Source organism: Catharus ustulatus, chromosome 1 (genome assembly GCF_009819885.2).
Source record: "Catharus ustulatus isolate bCatUst1 chromosome 1, bCatUst1.pri.v2, whole genome shotgun sequence".
Classification (NCBI taxonomy): Eukaryota; Metazoa; Chordata; class Aves; order Passeriformes; family Turdidae; genus Catharus; species Catharus ustulatus.
In genome coordinates, this window is record NC_046221.1 from 1,166,794 (window position 1) to 1,185,670 (window position 18,877).

Sequence of the window (18,877 nt, forward strand, 5' to 3'; positions counted from 1 at the left end):
GTTTGGGAAGGGTTTGGGATTGATGAGGGGTTTGGGAATGGTGAGGGATTTGGGAAGGGTTTGGGATTAATGAGGGATTTGGGAAGGGTTTGGGAATGGTGAGGGATTTGAGAAGGGTTTGGGAATGGTGAGGGATTTGAGAAGGGTTTGGGAAGGGTTTGGGAATGACCAGGGGTTTTAGAAGGGTTTGGGAATGACAAGGGATTTGAGAAGGGTTTGGGATTGATGAGGGGTTTGGGAAGGGTTTGGAAATGACCAGAGGTTTGAGAAGAGTTTGGGAAGGGTTTGGGAATGACCAGGGATTTGGGATTGATGAGGGATTTGAGAAGGGTTGGGGAATGACCAGAGTTTGGGAAGGGTTGGGGAATGGTGAGGGATTCGAGAAGAGTTTGGGATTGATGAGGGGTTTGGGAAGGGCTGGGGAATGACCAGGGTTTGGGAATGGTGAGGGATTTGCCGATGGAGCACTGCAGGGTTTGGTGCCAGAGCCATCCAGAGCCATCTGCTCCCCATTCCCGGCCTTTTGAAGTGGCAGCCGAGCCTGGGGCCGGAGCTTTGATGTCCCTGCTGGGCCAAGCCTGGGCCATAAAACCTCCCTGGCACGGCTGATTTACACCCTGTCCCTTTGCTCCCGGGAGTTTGCAGCTCTGCCCTCCAGCCAGACACATTTTTAGGGATTGAAAGGGATTTATTCCCTGCTTTTTGCAGTGTTAAATACTTCTTAAAAGTGGGATTTTTTCAATTAAAAGAAATATTGGGGCATCATCAAAGAGCAGAAGGAGAAGGGAATCCTCCCCCAGCTTTCCAAACCTTTAACAAATCCTTTTGCTCTTCCTGTCCTTACAATCCAAGCTGGGATGACCTGGATCCCAAACCTCTCCCAGGAAATGGTGCAGGGGTGCTGCTGTTCCCTTCTTGGGCTCCAAGGAGATCACAGGGCTTGGGATGGGAGCGTGTGGGAGGTGGGTGTGGATCCAGCATGAAGGGATGGGCCCCGGGATGCAGCTGGAGCCGATTCTACTCCGTTAGTAAATCAGGGATCAGTACTGAGGGAAGCAGCCACAAATTCCGAGGAAATTCCCTTTATCTTGCCTGTAGCTAAAGATAATCCGTGTGAATGCTTGTGGGGGGCCCCAGCCCTCCTGGGGAATTCCTGAAGGGAAATCCACCACCACAGCACTGATTCCCACTATGGACCAGCCTGACTGCCCCAGGACCCATTCCTGCTCTTTTTCCAGCTTTTTTTTTCCCAAAGAAAACAAGAGCAAGGAGTGGTCCCTGTGCCTCCCAGCCCAGGAGTGTGCTGGGAATTGTGCCAGGATTGGGCTGGGAAATGTGTTGGGACCGAGCTGGGGAGTGCCAGGAGCAAGGCTGGGAAATGCTGGGACTGTGCTGGGATCAGAGTGGGAATTGTGCTGGTATTGGGATGGGGAGCTCACTGGGATTGGGCTGGGAAATGCCTGCTTTGGGGTGTGGAGCATTCCAGGACTGGGCTGGGAAGCTCACCAGGAATGAGCTGGGAAGTGTGCCTGGATCAGACTGGGATTGGGCTGGCAAGTTCACTGGGATGAACTGGGAAACTCACCTGAAAGTTCACCAGGATTGAACTGGGGAATGCTCCAGGAGTGGGGCAGGGAAGTTAACTGGGATAAGGCTGGGAAGAGCACCAGGAATGGGCTGGGAATGTCCCTGGGAATGGGCTGGGAATGTCCCTGGGAATGGGCTGGAGGCGTGTGCTGCCCACCAGGCTGTGGGACAGGAGCACTGTCCCCAAGGGAAGCGTTGCCATCCCTGTTTTCCCATCTCCAGTCTTCCAAGAAGCCCAAGACGGCGGAAGCTGACACGTCCAGTGAGCTGGCCAAGAAGAGCAAGGAGGTGTTCAGGAAAGAGGTGAGGGATGGGATTGGGATTGGGATGGGGATATGGGGATGGGATGGGAGCAGGGAGCTGGATCTGGTGCTGTCCCCCACAGATGTCCCAGTTCATCGTGCAGTGCCTGAATCCCTACCGGAAACCCGACTGCAAGGTGGGCCGGATCACCACCACCGAGGACTTCAAACACCTAGCACGCAAGGTGGGAGTGGGGGACATGGGGAGGGGGGACATGGGGACACAGGGACATGGGGTACAAGGACTTGGGAACACGAGGAGTGCGGGAACATGGATACAGAGACACAGGGACATGGTCACACACACAGGGACAGGGTGTGGAGGGTACAGGGACATGGACATGTGGGGCATGGGGATGTGGATACAGGGACACAGGATGTGGGGACATGGGGACATGGATACAGGGACATGGGGACACAGGGACACAGGGATGTGGGGCATGGGGACATGGGAGGTACAGGGACAATGGGGTGTGGGGACATGGGGACAAAGAGATGCCCCAGGAAATGGGATTGTGTCATTCCAACTGCCTCCAGCTCCTGGGAGCATGAGGGAGGAGAAATGGTGGGGGGATACTGGGAGAACAACAGGAAATATTTAGGGAATATTTGGGGAATAACAGTGAATAATTGGGGAATAATTGATAAATAATATGGAGGAATAATAGGAAATATTTAGGGAATAATAGAAAAGATTTGGGGAATAACTGGGCAATAATAGAATAACTTGGGGAATATTTGTGAATAAGAGGAAATATTTGGGAAATAATAGGAAATTGAATATTGGGAATTATTTGGGGAATATGTGGGAAGTAATAGAAAAATAATTTAGGGAGTGATAGGGAATGTAAGGAAAGATTTGGGTAACAGTGACAGCAGCTCAGGGAATATTTGAGGAAGAACAAGGAATATTTGGGGAGTAACAGGAAAATAGCTTGGGAATGTTTGGAAAGTAACAGCAGATACTGAGGGAACAGTACCAAATAATTGGGGAATATTTGAGGACTATTCAGGGAATATTTAGGCAATATTTAGGGAATATTTGAGTAATACTTGAGGAATATTTGGGGAGTAATACAATAACAGCTTGGGCAATATCTGGAAATAATGGGGAATATTTGGGGAGTAATAGGAAAATATCTTAGGAGTATTTGGAAAGTAACAGCAGATACTGTACCAAATAATTGGGGAATATTTGAGGACTATTCAGGGAATATTTAGGGAATATTTGAGGAATGTTTGGGGATTATTTGGGGAATATTTGGGGAATATTTGAGGAAGATTTTAGGCAGTATTTAGGGAATATTTGGGGGATATTTAGGCAATATTTAGGGAATACTTGAGGAATATTTGAGGAGTAATTTAACAATAGCTTGGGCAATGTTTGGAAAATAACAGCAGCTATTGAGGGAACACTACCAACTATTTAGGGAATATTTAGGGAATAAGATAACAGTGGCTCAGGGAATATCTGGAAATAAAAGGGAATATTTGGGAAGTTGGAGCAGCGTGGCTTGGGGAGTGCCCAGGCTTGGGCTTGGTGGGAATTCTGGGGCAGGAATTCTGACATTGCTGTGACATTCCTGTGCCATTCCCACCTCCCACAGCTGACCCACGGAGTGATGAACAAGGAGCTCAAGTACTGCAAGAACCCCGAGGACCTGGAGTGCAACGAGAACGTCAAACACAAAACCAAGGAGTACATCAAGAAGTACATGCAGAAATTCGGGATCCTCTACAAGCCCAAAGAGGACACGGAGCTGGAATAGCCCCTGGAATAACCCCCAGCCTCGGGACTGGCCCTTCCCAGCCACCAACCTGTGAATTTATTATTATTATTATTAATTATTATTATTATTATGACGATGATTGGTTTTTTAAGGAAAAACAAACTTGGTTCCCGTCGCTGAGGATGAGCTGGGCTTTGCCAAGCCTGGTTTTGCTGATCCAGGCTTTGCCAAGCCTGGCTTTGCTGATCCAGGCTTTGCTAAGCCTGGTTTTGCTGATCCAGGCTTTGCCAAGCCTGGCTCTCCCGGCGCTGCTCCCAAGCTCTGTATTATATTTTAACGTATATGTGAATATATTGATAATAATTTGCTTTTTTTCCCCTGTTGCTTTTAGCCCCAAACGTGCCAATCCCACGGGAACGTTTGGCAGGAGACTTTGGGGGTTATTCCTGGATTTTAAAATTTTTTTTTTTTTTTGGTTGTTTCCTTGGTTTTTCCTTTTGGTTCTGCGAGGTTTCCTCCGTTTCCCTGTAAATACTGCGGATTTCTGGCCATGTTGATAAGATTGATTTTACTGCTTTGAGCATTTTACTTTATCCAATTTTTACGGAACTTTTTATGTAAAAAAAAAGAGCAAAAAAAGAGAAATAAAAAATCAAAAGAAAAAAAAACCAAAACAAAACAAACCCAAAGTAACCCTGAACACCAGAATCAACACAAAGGGGACCTGGCTTGGGATGTCCCCTCTCCCTTGGGGACCTCCTGCCACCCTCAGCATTCCCAGGAATCTGGACTCCCTGGGAAGTTTGGGGTTAAAAATGGCTTTTTCTGTCCCCAGTGCCACCTGCCTTGGAGCCTTTATGGTGTCCCCTCCTCTTCCTAGGGCCACCCACACCTTGGGCTGGGTCTGGGACACACCTGGGGACACCTGGATGCCCAAGGACACAAATCCCAGGGAACTCTGGGCCCTGGGGAAATCTGGGCCACCTGAGTGGTGACATCCCAGGGGTGCAGGGACACCCAGGGACACAAATCCTGATGACACACAGACACCTGAGGGGACTCATGGACAGCTGGGGACACTGGGGGATACCCGAGGGGACACATCCCAGGGACACATGGACCCATCCCAGGGACACACGGACACCTGAGGATACTCAGACACCTGAAGGGACACGCCCCAGGGACACACGGACACATCTCTGGAACAGGCACGGACACACGGACACAACCCCTGGTGGCACCCAGTGACACGTTTAATGTCCCCATCCAAGGACCAGCCACCAAAGGTCCCCATCCCACCCCCATAATCCCTAAAAAAGTACAAAACCCACGTAAAAAAAAAAAAAGAAGCAGGAATCCATCGGGAGGCGGGAGCAGCGCCGGTGTGGCCGGGAGTGTCACACGGCAGAGGTGACATCCCCCGGTGCCACCGCGGGGCCGGGGCCGCGCCGCTCGCTGCCGGGCGCTCCCAGCTCCAGGAGCCGCTCCAGCTCTCCCGGCTCCTCCTGGCGCCGCGGGGACACCTCGGGGGTCGCTGCGGGAGGGAAGGGGTCAGCAGCCCGCGATTCCACACCGGGATGGGGGCGGCTCCGGACCGCCGGGGGTGTAGGGGAGCGCCGACCCCACCCCGATCTCACTGGGGGATTCCCGACCCCATCCAGGTACTCTGTAATCCCATCCCATTCCTACCCCCATCCCAAATCCCATCCCATCCCAAATCCCATCCAATTCCTATCCCTATTCCATCCCATATCCTATCCCATCCCAAATCCCATCCCCATCCCAAATCCCATCCCCAGTCCCATCCCATCCCACCCCATCATCCCATCCCAAATCCCATCCCCAATCCCATCCCAAATCCCATCCCATCCCCATCCCATCCCATTATCCCATCCCCAATCCCATCCCAAATCCCATCCCCAATCCCATCCCATTCCATCCCAAATCCCATTCCCATCCCAAATCCCATCCCATCCCAAATCCCATCCCATCCCCATCCCATTATCCCATCACCATTTCTGCCAAAATTCTTAGGTGCCCCCACACCCTGACCCTCCCCAGGGCTGGGTGTCCCCAAACCCTCGGATCTCACCCCAAATTCCCCCAGGGCTGTGTGTCCCCAACCCCAGCTCTGTGTGTCCCCAGCCCCAGCTCTGAGTGTCCCCAACCCCAGCTCTGTGTGTCCCCAACCCCAGCTCTGAGTGTCCCCAGCCCCATCTCCGAGTGTCCCCAACCCCAGCTCTGTGTGTCCCCAACCCCAGCTCTGAGTGTCCCCAACCCCAGCTCTGAGTGTCCCCAAATCCCCATCTGTGTGTCCCCAGCCCCAGCTCTGTGTGTCCCCAACCCCAGCTCTGAGTGTCCCCAGCCCCATCTCTTCGTGTCCCCAAGCCGCTCACGGGCCCGTGGTGGCTCCAGGCCGGCGCTCTCGGGCCCCAGGCCGCTGTCCCCCCGCAGCTTCTCCACGTCCCCCGTGTCCCCCGTGTCCCTCGCCTTGTCCAGCTGCCGCTTCTTCCTGCAGGTGTCCCAGCTGCGGGGAGACACCGGGGTGTCACCAGGGTGTCACCAGGGTCCCCAAACCCCGTCACACCCCACTCACCACTTGAAGGCCACGTAGGCCACGAGCCCCACGACGAGCGCAGCCAGGAGGGCGCAGTACAGGGGGATGATGTCCCCGGGGGGCGCCTCGGGGGGAGCCCCCGACACCGGCGGGGTCACTCGGGGGTCCCCCCACACCGGAGGGGTCCCCTCAGGGAGCGGCGCCGCGGCCTCGTCTGAGGAACCCCAAAAAGAAAGGGAAGGGGGAGCGGACATTGCAGGCCGTGCCTCAGTTTCCCCTTGGAGAGGGGTAAAGGGGTGAGACCCCCGGTGTGGGGACACTGCTGGAGGTTTGGGGACACCTCAGAGTCACCCCAAGGGGGACACGGGGGGAAACTGAGGCACAGTGAGGGGGAATGAGGGGGGAAAGGGAAACTGAGGCACAGAAAGGGGAATGAGGGGGAAAAAGGGAAAGCGGGGTGGAAAAAGGGGAATGAGGGGGAAAAGGGGAATGAGGGGGAAAAGGGGAATGAGGGGGGAAAGGGAAACTGAGGCACAAAGGGGAATGAGGGGAAAAAGGGGAATGAGGGGAAAAAGGGAAACTGAGGCACAGAAAGGGGAATGAGGGGGAAAAAGGAAACTGGGGTGGAAAAAGGGGAATGAGGGGAAAAAGGGAAAATTGAGGCACAGAAAGGGGAATGAGGGGAAAAAGGGAAAATTGAGGCACAGAAAGGGGAATGAGGGGAAAAAGGGAAAATTGAGGCACAGAAAGGGGAATGAGGGGAAAAAGGGAAACTGAGGCACAGAAAGGGGAATGAGAGATAAAAGGGGAATGAGGGGAAAAAGGGGAAACTGAGGCACAGTGAGAGGGAGTGAGGGGGGAAAGGGAAACTGAGGTGTAAAAAGGGGAATGAGGGACAAAAAGGGAATGAGGGGGAAAAGGGGAAACTGAGGCACCAAAAGGGGGAATTGAGGGAGAAAAGGGGAAACAGGTACAAGGGGATGAGGTGAAATAGGGGGAATGAGGCAGAAAAGAGCGAATAAACAAGGGAAACTGAGGCCCAAAAAGGGAATGAGGTGAAAAAGGGGGATGAGGTAAAAAATGGGAAACTGAGGCCCAAAAAGGGAATGAGGTGAAAAAGAGAAGCTGAGACACAGAAAGGGAATGAGGTGAAAAAAGGGAAACTGAGGCACAAAAGGGAATGAGATAAAACAAGGAAACTGAGGTACAGTGAGGGGGAATGAGGGGGAAAAGGGAAACTGAGGTGCAAAAAGGGGAATGAGGTGGAAAAGGGAAAATTGAGGCACAAAAAGGGAATGAGGGACAAAAGGGAAACTGAGGCTCAGAAAGGGAATGAGGTAAAAGATGGGAAACTGAGGCACAAAAAGGGAGTAAGGTGAAAAAGGAGGATGAGGTGAAAAACGGGAAACTGAGGCACAAAAAGGGAAGGAGGTGAAAAAGTGAAATGGAGGCACCAAAAGGGAATGAGGTGGAAAGGGAAACTGAGGCACAAAAAGAGGGAATGGGATAAAAAGGGAGAAACTGAGGCACAAAAAGGGGGAATGAGGTTAAAAAGGGGGAATGAGACACAAAGAGGGAATGTGGTGAAAAAGGGAATCTGAGGCACAAAAGGGAACGAGGTAAAAAGGGAGAAACTGAGGCACAAAAAGGGAATGAGGTAAAAAAGGAAAACAGGCACAACACGAGGAAAGTAAAGTAGGACATGGGGAAACTGAGGCAGGACAAGGGGAAATTAGGGAATGATGTGGGGAAACTGAGGTACGATGTAAGGAAAATGAAGCAGGATGGGGGAAACTGAGGCACAAAGTGGGAAATAAAGGAATGACACGAGGAAAGCGATAGGATGAAGGGAAACAGGCACCACGAGGAAAAACAGGCACAAAAAAGGGAAATTAAGGAATGACACGAGGAAAGAGACACGAGGGAAGGGCACAAAAGGGAAACTGAGGCACCACAAGGAAAAACAGGCACAAAAAAGGAGAGTTAAGGAGCAACCTGGGGAAACTGAGGCACAAAAGGTAAATAAAGAATTACATGAGGAAAGAGACACAATGAAGGGAAACTGAGGAAGGACATGGGAAAGTGAGGCACCACAAGGAAAAACAGGCACAAAAAAAGGGAATTAAGGAGCAACATGGGGAAACTGAGGCACGAAAGGGAAACTGAGGCACGAAAGGTAAATAAAGAATGACACGAGGGAAGGGCAAAAAAGGGAAACTGAGGCACCACAGGGAGAAACAGGCACAAAAAATGGAAATTAAGGAGCGACATGGGGAAAGTGAGACACAAAAGGGAAACTGAGGCACAGAAGGGAAACTGAGGCACAGAGGGTCCCCCCTGGCAGTGTCCCCTGCGGGGTCCCGGTGTCACTCACCGGTGCAGGGCGGGCAGGGCGGGCACGGCTCCTCCGGCTCCTCCTCCGCGGGGCTCCGCGCTGCGGGTTTGGGGCATTTTGGGGTTTTTTGGGGTTTTGTTTTTGGGGGGTGTCGCTGGGTTGGGGGTGGTTTGGGGGGTACTCACTGCGGGTGCAGGGTGGGCAGCGGCTGTCGCAGGGCTCGGGGACACCGGGGGGACACGGGGGGCAGCCCCCGAGCCGCTCCGGTACCTGCGGGCACAGCGGAGATCCTGCCTCAGTTTCCCCCAAATCTGCGAATTCCCGCTGGGAACCTCCCCAAAAAACCCATGGAAAATGGGGGGCAATGAGTGGGAGTTGAGGAGTAGTAAAAATAAATAATGATGAGAAAGGGAAATAAATAAAAGCGCGGAAATTGTAAAAAGGAAAGGAAATAAATAGTAAATAAAAATGAGGTAAATGGCATTGGAATGGAAACGATGAAAAGAAAGAAACGAAGTAAAAGAGAAAGGAAGGGAAAAGCTGAGCTAAATTAAAGTGCAAGGAAAATAATTTGAAATAAAGGAAAATAAGGAAAGTAAAATAGGATGAGATGAAATAAAACAGCGAAAAATAAAGACAATAAAAAAGAAAAAAAATAAATAAAAGAGGAAAATAAAGTGAAATTCAAAAAAGGCGAATGAAATGAAAGAGGAAAATAAAAATAAAAGAAAAAATAAAAAGGATAATAAAAATAAAATTATAAAAAAGGAAAATAAAAAGAAAAAAACCCGGGAAAATATAAGAAAATAAAGAGAAAAAAAATGGAGGGAAATGGAATAAAATGAAAGAAAAGGGACTGAACCGAAATGGCCCAAACTTAACGGAACCAAACCCAAAAAACTTCACCAAAAGCCACGGAGCGAAGTGACCCGGAGCGCCCCGGGGGCAGCGGAGACCCGGCCCGACCCATCCCGGTCCCGGCCCGACCCATCCCGGTCCCGGCCCCGGCCCGACCCATCCCGGTCCCGGCCCGGTCCCAATCCCGGTCCCGGCCCGACCCATCCCGGTCCCGATCCCGTCCCGGTCCCGTCCCGCCCGCACCGGGCTCAGCAGCAGCAGCAGCAGCGGCACCGGCAGCGGCCGCATCGCCGGGACCGGCCCGGGGTCCCCGCTCCGGGCCGGGCCGAACCGAGACCGAGCGGCACCGAACCGCTCCGAACCGCTTCGGTCCCGTCCGGCACCGCTCGGCCTCCGTTCGGCTCCGCTGGGTCCCTGCTCTGTCTCGTTGATCCCGTTCAACTCCGCTGGGTCCCGGTTCGGCTCCGTTCGGTCCCGCTGGGTTCCCGCTCTGTCCCGGTTCGGCCCCGTTCAATCCCGCTGGGTTCCCGCTCCGTCCCGATTCGGCTCTGCTCTGTCCCGGTTCGGCCCCGCTCGGCGTTGCTGGGTCCCGGCTCGGCTCCGTTCAGTCCCACCGGGTCCCAGTTCGGCTCCGTTCGGCCCGGCTCAGTCCCGATTCGGCTCCGTTCGGCGCCACTGGGTCCCGGCTCGGTCCCGGTTCGTCTCCGTCCGGCCCCGCTGGGTCGCGGTTCGGCTCCGTCCGGCCCCGCTCGGTCCCGGCTGGGTCCCGGTTCGGCCCCGCTCGGTCCTGGTTCGGCCCCGCTCGGTCCCGGTTGAGTCCCGGTTCAGCCCCGCTCGGTCCCGGTTCGGCTCCGTCCGGCCCCGCTCGGTCCCGGCTGGGTCCCGGTTCGGCTCTGTCCGGCCCCGCTCGGTCCCGGTTCGGCTCCGTCCGGCCCCGCTCGGCTCCTCTCGGCCGCCCCGTCGCGCCTGGGCCGGGCCGGGCTGGGCGTGGCTCCCCCGGGCAGGGCCGGGCGGGGCGCGCTCCCATTGGCTGCGCGCGAAATGATGGGCGTGGCCAGATCCGGACCCCGCCCCTCGCACCTCCGGGAGTCGCAGGTTCGAGTCCCGCCCGGGGCTCGCCCATCGGAACGGGTCCAACTTGGACCGTACTGGTCCGAACTGGGATCCAGGGCAATGAAGGGACGGCGTCACCCACTCCCCCCTCCACCTCCCCACGGCTCTTCCCCGCGAGAATAAATGCCTGGAAGCGGGAGAAGCAGCTTTATTGAGCCCCGGTGTGGGTGCAGCACCTGGGGGGAGCGCAGGGTGTCAGCGTGGGCGGGGACTCCTGGCGGGGGTGGAGGGACGTGGAGTGGGAATGGGTGTGGGAGTGGGTGCAGGGAGTGGGAATGGGTGTGGGAGTGGATGCAGCATCCCATGCAGGACCTGGAGCGGGTGCAGGGTCTCGCTGGGGGTGCAGAGTCTTGGTCCAGGGTGGGTGCAGGGTCTTGGTCCAAGGTGGGTGCAGGGTCTGGGTGCGGGTGCATCCCCCCAGAATCTCCTCTCTCTCCTCTCTACCAGCCGCGCACGGGGCGCCAGAGCTCCACCACCTTCCCGGCAGCGTGCACGAAGTACACGGGGTGCATGGCAGCCGTGGCACAGGCCTGTGACAGAGGGGACACTGAGCCGTGACACAGCGCTGGCACCGAGGGGACACGCGGGGTGACACTCACATGGTACGGGATGAGCGCCAAGGTGCTTCCCACCGGGAATTGCTCGAAATCCAGCTGCCCATCCACAGCCTCCACCTGCCCGTGCTCCTGGGTCAGCCCCACCAGCCTGCGGGGACACGAAGCACGGGTGTCACCTCTCACCCCAGCCTGTCCCCCCACCCCTCCGCACGTCCCCGCGGGTGTCACCGGAGCTGGGGGTGGCCCTCGATGGCGGCACAGCCCGGGGGTCCCTGGTCGCGGCCGTGCAGGCTCAGGCCGGACCAGCCGCAGTCCACGAGCAGCTGCCCGCGGTGGCGATAGTGGCCGATGACCCTGGTGAGGACACGGATCGCCACCTCCTCGGGCCGGCACGAGCCCAGCTGGGTCTGCTGCAGGTCTGCGGGGGGATAAAGGCTCAGCCTGGCCGTGTCCCACCCTCGGGGGACACGTAGAACGCGTGAAATTGCTCACCGTAGAACAGGTAATTGCCCGGGTGCACCTCGGTGAGCTGCGACATCTCCGGCACCGGGTGGCTGCAGGACGGGGTGGAGCCGATGGTGGCCTGGGGACACGGGATCCCCGCCTGCCGCAGCCTGGGGACACACGGGGGATGATCGGGGATGTCACACCGGGTGGCCAGAGCTGGGTCTGTCACCCCCGGACACCGCCGGGAACAAGACCAGAGGTGGGTCCTTCACCTCTGGACCCCCAGATGTGCCCCAAACACTCAAGGGAGCCATCCAGATGTGACAGAGCCTCCCTCAGCACGCCAGGGAGAACACAAGATGTGCTGGGGACACATCCAGATGTGCCCAGGTGCCAGCCAGATGTGCCCCCTCAAAGACTCAGGGCTGGTGTGTGTCCCTCCAGATTCCCCCCAGATGTGGCAGAGCACCATCCAGATGTGCCAGAGATCCACCCGCATGAACTGGACACCCCCAGATGTTTTAAAGCACTCCCAGATGTGACTGAGAACCCCCAGATGTGCTGGAGACGCCTCCAGCTGTTTCTGGGAGCCCCCAGATGTGCTGGAGACCTCCTCAAGATGTGTGAGAGTGCCACCAGATGTGCCTGGGATCCCCCCAGCTGTGCCAGGCCCTTCCCAGATGTGCCAGAAATGCCCCCAGGATGTGTCAGGGCACCTCCGGTGGTGCCTGGGACCCCTCCCAGATGTGCCCGAACCCCCCAGATGTGCTTGGGATCCCTCCCAGGTATTTCTGGACCCCCAGATGTGCCTGGGAACCCCCCAGATTTTGGGTAGGGGATGGGATCTGGGGTGTCCCCACCACCACCCAGTGCCACCACGGGCTGAGCCGGGCCGATGACCCCCAGGACGTGTCCCCAGGTGGGCACATCCCCGTCCCAGGCGGATGGGGGGAGCTCCCTCCCCCCTTTTCCCAGCAGGAACCATCCGGCTGCAATTCCCTGCAGGATGCGAACCCCCGGCGGGATGAAAGGGTGACAGGGGGGAGGGAGGGGACAATGCCCCAGGTCACAGCTCGCCACCGCTGCCACATCAAAGGCGCCGGTGCCCCCCGGGGGGGCTTTGAGGGCCCCTTTATGGGGGTGATTCGCATTTACAGCCCCAACCGCGCTTCGGGCAGGGGACAGCGGCCGCCTTGACCCTTCCTGTCCCCAGATCCCCGGAATCCCGCTCATCCCGGCCACTCACGCGGTGACGAATTCCAGCACGGCGGTCGTGGTGTCCCTGGCGATGGCCTGGATGGCCGGGATGTCGCGACAGCCGTAGGTGTTCCCGCAGTGCGCGTAGATCCCCACCAGTGTCACCAGCTCCGGGTGGCCCAGGGCGATGGAGCGAGCCAGGGTCAGCGCCTCGGGATCCGAGGGACGAATCCCGGCTGGGGAGGGGGACACGAGCGTGGGAGGGGGGTTGGGGACACTGGGACATCGCCCCCATGGAGCATCCTGGCCGTGGGGATGTGGGGCTGGGGGTTTGGGAATCTCATTGGGGCTGATTGCTGTGCTTCCCAGGCACGGATGGGAAAATGACTTTGGAGGGGCTGAGATGCTCCTTCGTGGTGGGGATGGAGGATCTGGAGGGACATGGGGATTCCTTCCCATGAAGCATCCTTAAATAATGATTTTGGGGGGCTTTAGATGCTCCTTCATGGCTGGGATAGAGGACCTGGTGGCTTGGAGGGACGCAGGACGTCGTTCCCTGAGGAACATCTTTGATTAATAACATTTAGGGACTTCAATGCCCCATCCTGGTTGAGTTGCTGGATCCGGGGGGCACTCAGAGCACCCCATGGCCCATCCTGGATGAAACCCCTGGGGACAGCACACGATGTCCCCTCCCCACAGCCCAGGATGGGATTTGGGGGTCACCTACCCCGGCCATTCCCGCAGTCCAGCTTGAGCCAGACGAGCCAGCGCTTCCCACCGGGAAGGGGGTTCTGCAGCAGCATCTCCAGCCCCTGGGGGCTGTCCAGGAGCACCTGGAATTCCTGGAGGCGCTGGGCCAGCTCTGCACACTCGGCCAGACGCCAGCGGGGCACGGGGAACGCGTACAGGATGTCATCGAAGCCCCCGGCCGCGAAAAAACGAGCTTCGGCCAGAGTGGACACCACGATGCCCCGGCGGGTCCCGCCCGTGGCCAGATCCGCCCCTTCCCTGGGAATCAGGGATTGAGGGAGGAGGAGGAGGAGGATGAAGAGGAGGGAATGCTGGGGAGGTGCTGGGAGGGATCCTCGGAAGGTGCTGGAGGGAGGGTGGGAGCTAAAGGAGAATTGGGAGTACTGGGAGGATACTGGGGAGATACTGGGGGGAGGGTGGGGATGGTGAGAGGGAGGATGAGGAGGGTGGGGATGGTGAGAGGGAGGATGAGGAGGTGCTGGGAAGGATTCTGGGAAGATGCTGGAGGGGTACTGGGTGCAAGGGAGAGGATGTGGGATACTGGGAGGATGGTGAGGGGTTACTGGGAGGTTGGGGAAATACCTGGGGCTGATGAGGGGGTGTTGGGAGGGATTCTGGGAAGATGCCTGAGAGAAGTTGAGGGGTGCTAAAGGAGAGGATGGGGGGATACTGGGAGGAATCTGCAGGAATAATGTTGGGATGTTTGGGGGCAAGCTGAGGAATGCTGGGAGGGATATTGGGGAGAGGCTGGAGGTGAAACTGGGGGAATGCTGAAGAAAACTGGGGCAGGATTGGGAGATACTGGGTGGGCAGGTGGGATGTCCTGAGAGGAAGATGGGGGAGTGCTGGGAGGGATACTGGGAAATACTGGGGGATACTGGGGAGGAAGCTGGTGGGATGCTGATGGGGAGGGTGGGGGATGCTGGGAGGATGGGGGATGCTGGGAGGATGGGGGGATGCTGGAGAAGGAATTTGTGGTGAGGATGGGGAGATGTTGGTGGGAAAAGTGGGTGAAGATTGAGGGATATTGAGGGGGCACAGAGGGATGGAGGGGAATTCTGGGGAGACACTGGGTGGATACTGGGGATACTGGGGGTTTCAGGGGTCACACTCACAGGGTTTTGTGTGTTTTGACGTGGGGGCGCAGGCGCAGCCCCAGGGCCCGGCACCGCTCCCGCATCCTCTCGGCGTTCCCACGCAGCGTGGCCAGGTCCAGGGTCAGTGCTGGGGTGGGCAACTGCTCCAGGGGGGCTCCCAGCCACGAGCTGGGAATGTGGGGAGGGGGCAGCAGTGGGGGAACCTGCTGTGAACCCAGCCTGCAGCCCCAGAGCCCCCTGTGCCCACCCTACACCCTCCCAGCACCACCCCACACCCCAGAGGGGGGTGCTGGGGGTCCCCGATCCCAGGTGGGGGCTGTGGCTCCCCCAAGGACCTGGCACTGGGGGAATTCTGGGTGGGGACGGTGCTGGAGCAGCGCCAGGGTGTCCCTTGCTCCTTGGGCACAGTCCAGGGCTTTCCTGGAGTCGGGTGTGTGCTGGGGCTGGGATATGGGAGAGTGGGAAACTGAGGAGTGGGACGTGGGGGACACCTGGGACTGGGAAATCTGGGATGGGAAAGCTGGGATTGGGAAAACTGGGACTAGGAAAACTGGGACTAGGAAAACTGGGACTGGGAAAGCTGGGACTGGGAAAACCGGGATGGGAAAGCTGGAACTGGGAAAACTGGGATGGGAAAGCTGGAACTGGGAAAACTGGGACTAGGAAAACTGGGACTGGGACACCTGGGATGGGAAACCTGGGACTAGGGAAACTGGGACTAGGGAAACTGGGATGGGACACCTGGGACTGGGAAAGCTGGGATGGGACACCTGGGACTGTGAAAACTAGGATGGGAAACCTGCAACTGGGACACCTGGGCTGGGAAACCTGGAACTGGGAAAACTGGGACTGGGAAAACTGGGACGGGAAAGCTGGGATGGGACACCTGGGACTGGGGACAGCTGGGACTGTGAAAACTGGGATAGGAAACCTGGGACTGGGAAAACTGGGACTGGGAAAGCTGGGACTGGGAAAGCTGGGACTGGGAAAGCTGGGACTGGGAAAGCTGGGAAAAGGGACACTCGCGGGGGGATCTTTGGGACAGAATGCCCAAAACTGGGTCAGCTAGGCTGGATCCACCCGAGCCAAAATCCGGCAGCAGAGGCACCGATCCAACCTCCAGCGGGACGGGAACACCCTCCAGCAGCGTGACCCCGTGTCCCCGCCACCGCGGTGTCACCTGTCCCCTCCCTGCCCCCTCCCTGCCCTGCCCACCTGTCCGTGTGTCCGTCCATGGCTCCGTCCGTGGCTCCTGCTCCGCGGTGGCCCCGCGGGTGGCCCGAGCCGCACGTGACGCGGTGGCACCGCCGCCAGAGCGGGGACAAGGGTCACTGCCAGCGAGGGGCCTCGCCGGGGTGGCAGGGCCAGCGGAGGACACGCGGCCGGGACAGGCTGCCAAGCTCCGGGGACGGGAGGGACACGGGGGGGACACGCAGGGACAGCGAGAGCGGGACGTGCTGCGGGGGCTGCAGAGACCCCCGGCTGGTGACACGGGACAAACGGCGGGGGGTGGCACCCCCGAAATTCGTGACACGTGTGGGGGGCTGCTGGGGAGCCCCTGCCTGGGACGTGGGGGGACACAGCTGATGCTGCTGAGCCCCCCTAAACTCATGACATGGGGATGCAAAGCTGCTGAGACCCCCTAAATTCGTGTCACAGATGTGGGGAGCTGCTGAGACCCCCTAAAGTCATGACCTGCATGTGAAGAGCAGCTGAGACCCCCCCAAAACACATGATGCACGTGTGGGGGGCTGCTGAGACCCCCTAAACTCGTGACAGGGTGATGCAAAGCTGCTGAGACCCCTAAATTCGTGTCATACGTGTGGGGAGGTGGTGAGACCCCCTAAACTCGTGACATGGGGGTGCACAGCTGCTGAGACCCCCCCAACTCGTCACATTTAAGTCCAGCTCCTGCTGAGGACCCCCACACTCATGACAGGTGTGTGTACAGTTGCTGAGACCCCCCCCAAACTTGTCACACGTGTGCACAGGTGCTGAGACCACCCCGACACTCGTGACACGTGTGTGTGCAGAGCTGCTGAGACCTCACAAACTCGTGACAGGTGGGCACAGAGCTGCTCATGACACAAGTGCCTGGCACAGCCTGTGCTGGGTTCCCCATGCAGGACACCACAATGGGGGGACACTGAGGGACACACACAGGAGGGGTTGTGTCCCCACCTTGGCACAGCCACGGGCGTCACACCGTGATTTCTCACAGATATATTATTAATTATTATTATTAATAACAATTCTTTTTCTGTAAAAGCTCTAAAAACAGATAGAAATAAAAAATCAGGGGGGACACCCACACGCTGCCGGCTCCTGGCCAGCGGGCACGGCGGGGGGAGGGGGGGCTGTGCCACCCCCCTTTCCCAGCGAGGGGTCCCCACCTCCTCCTGTCCCCCATCCCGCTGTGAGAGCGGGGGAAGCGTCTCCCGAAAATCCAGGGGGGCTGCGCACCCCAGCGGGGCTGGATAAGGCCACGGATGTGGGGCGGGGCAGGGCTCTCGGGGCCCCCCCAGTCCGTGTGGGGGGCTCAGGGCCCGGGGTGGGTGGGTGGGGGTGGGTGCCAGCCTAGGCCCTGCCCTCGGAGGGGTTGTATTCCGTCTCTCCGGCCGACACCTGGGAGATGCGCCGCGTGGAACGCCACAGCCGCCGGTGGAACTGGCCCGGCCGCACCTGGGGACAGGGGAGAGCCTTTCCCATCCCCACATCCTTCATCCTGCCCCTTCCTCGTCCCTTTCATCATCCCATTCCACATACTCATTCACTTCTCCATGCCCATCCTCATCCTTTTCATCCCCATCCCTTTCATCCCCATCCCATTCCAAGATCCTCATCCCCTTCTCCATCCCCATCTCCTTCTAGTGCCTCATTCACTTCTCCATGCCCATCCTCATCCTCTTCATCTCCCTCCCCATCCCATTCCGAGATCCTCATCCCCATCTCCTTCCAGTTCCCCATCCACTTCTCCATTCCCATTCTCATCCTCTCCATCCCCATCCCATTCCAAGGTCCTCATCCCCTTCTCCACCCCAATCTCCTTCCAGATTCTCACCTCATTCTTCCTCCTCATTCCTTCCCAGATACTCATCTGCTTCTCCATCCAATCCTCTTCTCCTTCTCCATCCCCATCCTCATCTTCCAGATCCTCACCCTCTTCTCCATCTCCATCCTCTTCACCATCCCCATCCCCTTCCAGACCCTCATCCTCTTCTCCATCCCCCCTTCCCTCCATCTCTCTCCCACATCCCCTTCCCCACCCCGGTCCCCCTCAGCTCTGGAGAGGACACACCGATGTCCCCACCCTGGGAACACCTGAGGGACACCGAGGGACATCCCCCTCCCACCCTGACCTGGCGGTGAGGTCCTGCTCACCTCTGCGGGCTGCCCAGCGCCCACCACGATGAGTTTTCCATCCTCCAGCCCCACCAGGATGTGGCTCTTCTCCTTGGTGACGGACACGCTGCGCACAGGCACCCGCATGGGCACGGGGGGCACGGCCGCCCTGAGGCTGGGGACACGGCCACGGCGTGGGACACCATGGCATGGGACACCACGGCATGGGACATGACCCATGGCATGGGACACCAAAACATGGGACAGGACCCATGGCATGGACACCATGGCATGGGACACCATGGTGTGGGACACCATGGCATGGGACATCATGGTATGGACACCACAACATGGGACATGAACCATGGCATGGGACACCATGGCATGGACACCACAACATGGGACAGGACCCATGACATGGGACATGACCCATGGCATGGGACACCATGGCATGGACACCACGATATGGGACAGGACCCATGGCATGGACACCATGGCATGGACACCATGGTGCGGGACACCATGGCATGGGACACCGTGACATGGGACATTACCCATGGCATGGACACCACGGCATGGGACATGACCCATGGCATGGGACATCATGGCATGGACACCACAACATGGGACATGAACCATGGCATGGGACATCATGGCATGGACACCACAACATGGGACATGACCCATGGCATGGGACACCAAAACATGGGACAGGACCCATGGCATGGGACACCATGGCATGGACACCACAATATGGGACAGGACCCATGTCATGGGACACCACAACACGGGACACAACCCATGGCATGGGACACCAAAACATGGGACATGACCCATGGCATGGGACATCATGGCATGGACACCATGGCATGGGACATGACCCATGGCATGGGACACCACAACATGGGACACTATGGCATGGGACATCATGGCATGGACACCATGGCATGGGACATCATGGTATGGACACCATGGCATGGGACATGACCCATGGCATGGACA

At 57.6% G+C, this 18,877-nt stretch overlaps 4 protein-coding genes across 5 annotated transcripts in view; 1 reads left to right on the forward strand and 3 right to left on the reverse strand.

The window, feature by feature from the left end:
- Positions 1-4,261, forward strand: part of SETD2 (SET domain containing 2, histone lysine methyltransferase) — a 48,265-nt gene extending 44,004 nt beyond the window's left edge. The window contains exons 19-21 of one of the 2 annotated variants that reach the window (XM_033061392.1): positions 1,810-1,890; positions 1,973-2,074; positions 3,497-4,261. In XM_033061392.1, the coding sequence (XP_032917283.1) occupies positions 1,810-1,890; positions 1,973-2,074; positions 3,497-3,658 (345 nt within the window). In that variant the 3' untranslated portion in view covers positions 3,659-4,261. The remainder of the gene's footprint in view (positions 1-1,809; positions 1,891-1,972; positions 2,075-3,496) is intronic. The other variant, XM_033061400.2, reaches the window with a different exon arrangement.
- Positions 4,262-4,976: 715 nt separating this feature from the next.
- On the reverse strand, positions 4,977-10,309 carry LOC117008114 (death domain-containing membrane protein NRADD-like). Its single transcript, XM_033081711.1, has 6 exons — positions 9,613-10,309; positions 8,697-8,781; positions 8,551-8,610; positions 6,216-6,390; positions 6,016-6,146; positions 4,977-5,153 (listed from the first exon to the last, which is right to left on the reverse strand). The coding sequence occupies exons 1-6, from the start codon at positions 9,655-9,657 to the stop codon at positions 5,017-5,019; spliced, it is 633 nt and encodes a 210-aa protein (XP_032937602.1). The 5' UTR covers positions 9,658-10,309; the 3' UTR covers positions 4,977-5,016.
- A 305-nt stretch (positions 10,310-10,614) lies between these two features.
- Positions 10,615-15,836, reverse strand: LOC117008110 (D-threo-3-hydroxyaspartate dehydratase-like). Its single transcript, XM_033081698.1, has 8 exons — positions 15,749-15,836; positions 14,552-14,701; positions 13,414-13,694; positions 12,733-12,919; positions 11,532-11,653; positions 11,268-11,457; positions 11,082-11,187; positions 10,615-11,012 (listed from the first exon to the last, which is right to left on the reverse strand). The coding sequence occupies exons 1-8, from the start codon at positions 15,766-15,768 to the stop codon at positions 10,923-10,925; spliced, it is 1,146 nt and encodes a 381-aa protein (XP_032937589.1). The 5' UTR covers positions 15,769-15,836; the 3' UTR covers positions 10,615-10,922.
- Positions 15,837-16,804: 968 nt separating this feature from the next.
- NBEAL2 (neurobeachin like 2) overlaps positions 16,805-18,877 on the reverse strand; it is a 28,560-nt gene continuing 26,487 nt past the window's right edge. Inside the window, 2 exon segments of the mRNA XM_033066746.1 lie at positions 16,805-17,215; positions 17,915-18,050. Of these exon segments, the coding sequence (XP_032922637.1) occupies positions 17,111-17,215; positions 17,915-18,050 (241 nt within the window). The 3' untranslated portion in view covers positions 16,805-17,110.

What these genes read in the sequence shown, in the direction of transcription:
- LOC117008114 (XM_033081711.1), bottom strand. Translation starts at nt 9,657, where the DNA reads ATGCGGCCGCTGCCGGTGCCGCTGCTGCTGCTGCTGCTGAGCCCG. An exon ending in TGCTGCTGCTGCTGAGCCCG is followed by an intron (nt 8,782 to 9,612) that starts GTGCGGGCGGGA and finishes CTGTGCCCGCAG; the next exon opens with GTACCGGAGCGGCTCGGGGG. An exon ending in GCCTACGTGGCCTTCAAGTG is followed by an intron (nt 6,147 to 6,215) that starts GTGAGTGGGGTG and finishes GTCTCCCCGCAG; the next exon opens with CTGGGACACCTGCAGGAAGA.
- LOC117008110 (XM_033081698.1), bottom strand. Translation starts at nt 15,768, where the DNA reads ATGGACGGACACACGGACAG. An exon ending in GTGCTGGAATTCGTCACCGC is followed by an intron (nt 11,654 to 12,732) that starts GTGAGTGGCCGG and finishes GTGTGTCCCCAG; the next exon opens with GCTGCGGCAGGCGGGGATCC. An exon ending in TGGCGCTCATCCCGTACCAT is followed by an intron (nt 11,013 to 11,081) that starts GTGAGTGTCACC and finishes CCTCTGTCACAG; the next exon opens with GCCTGTGCCACGGCTGCCAT.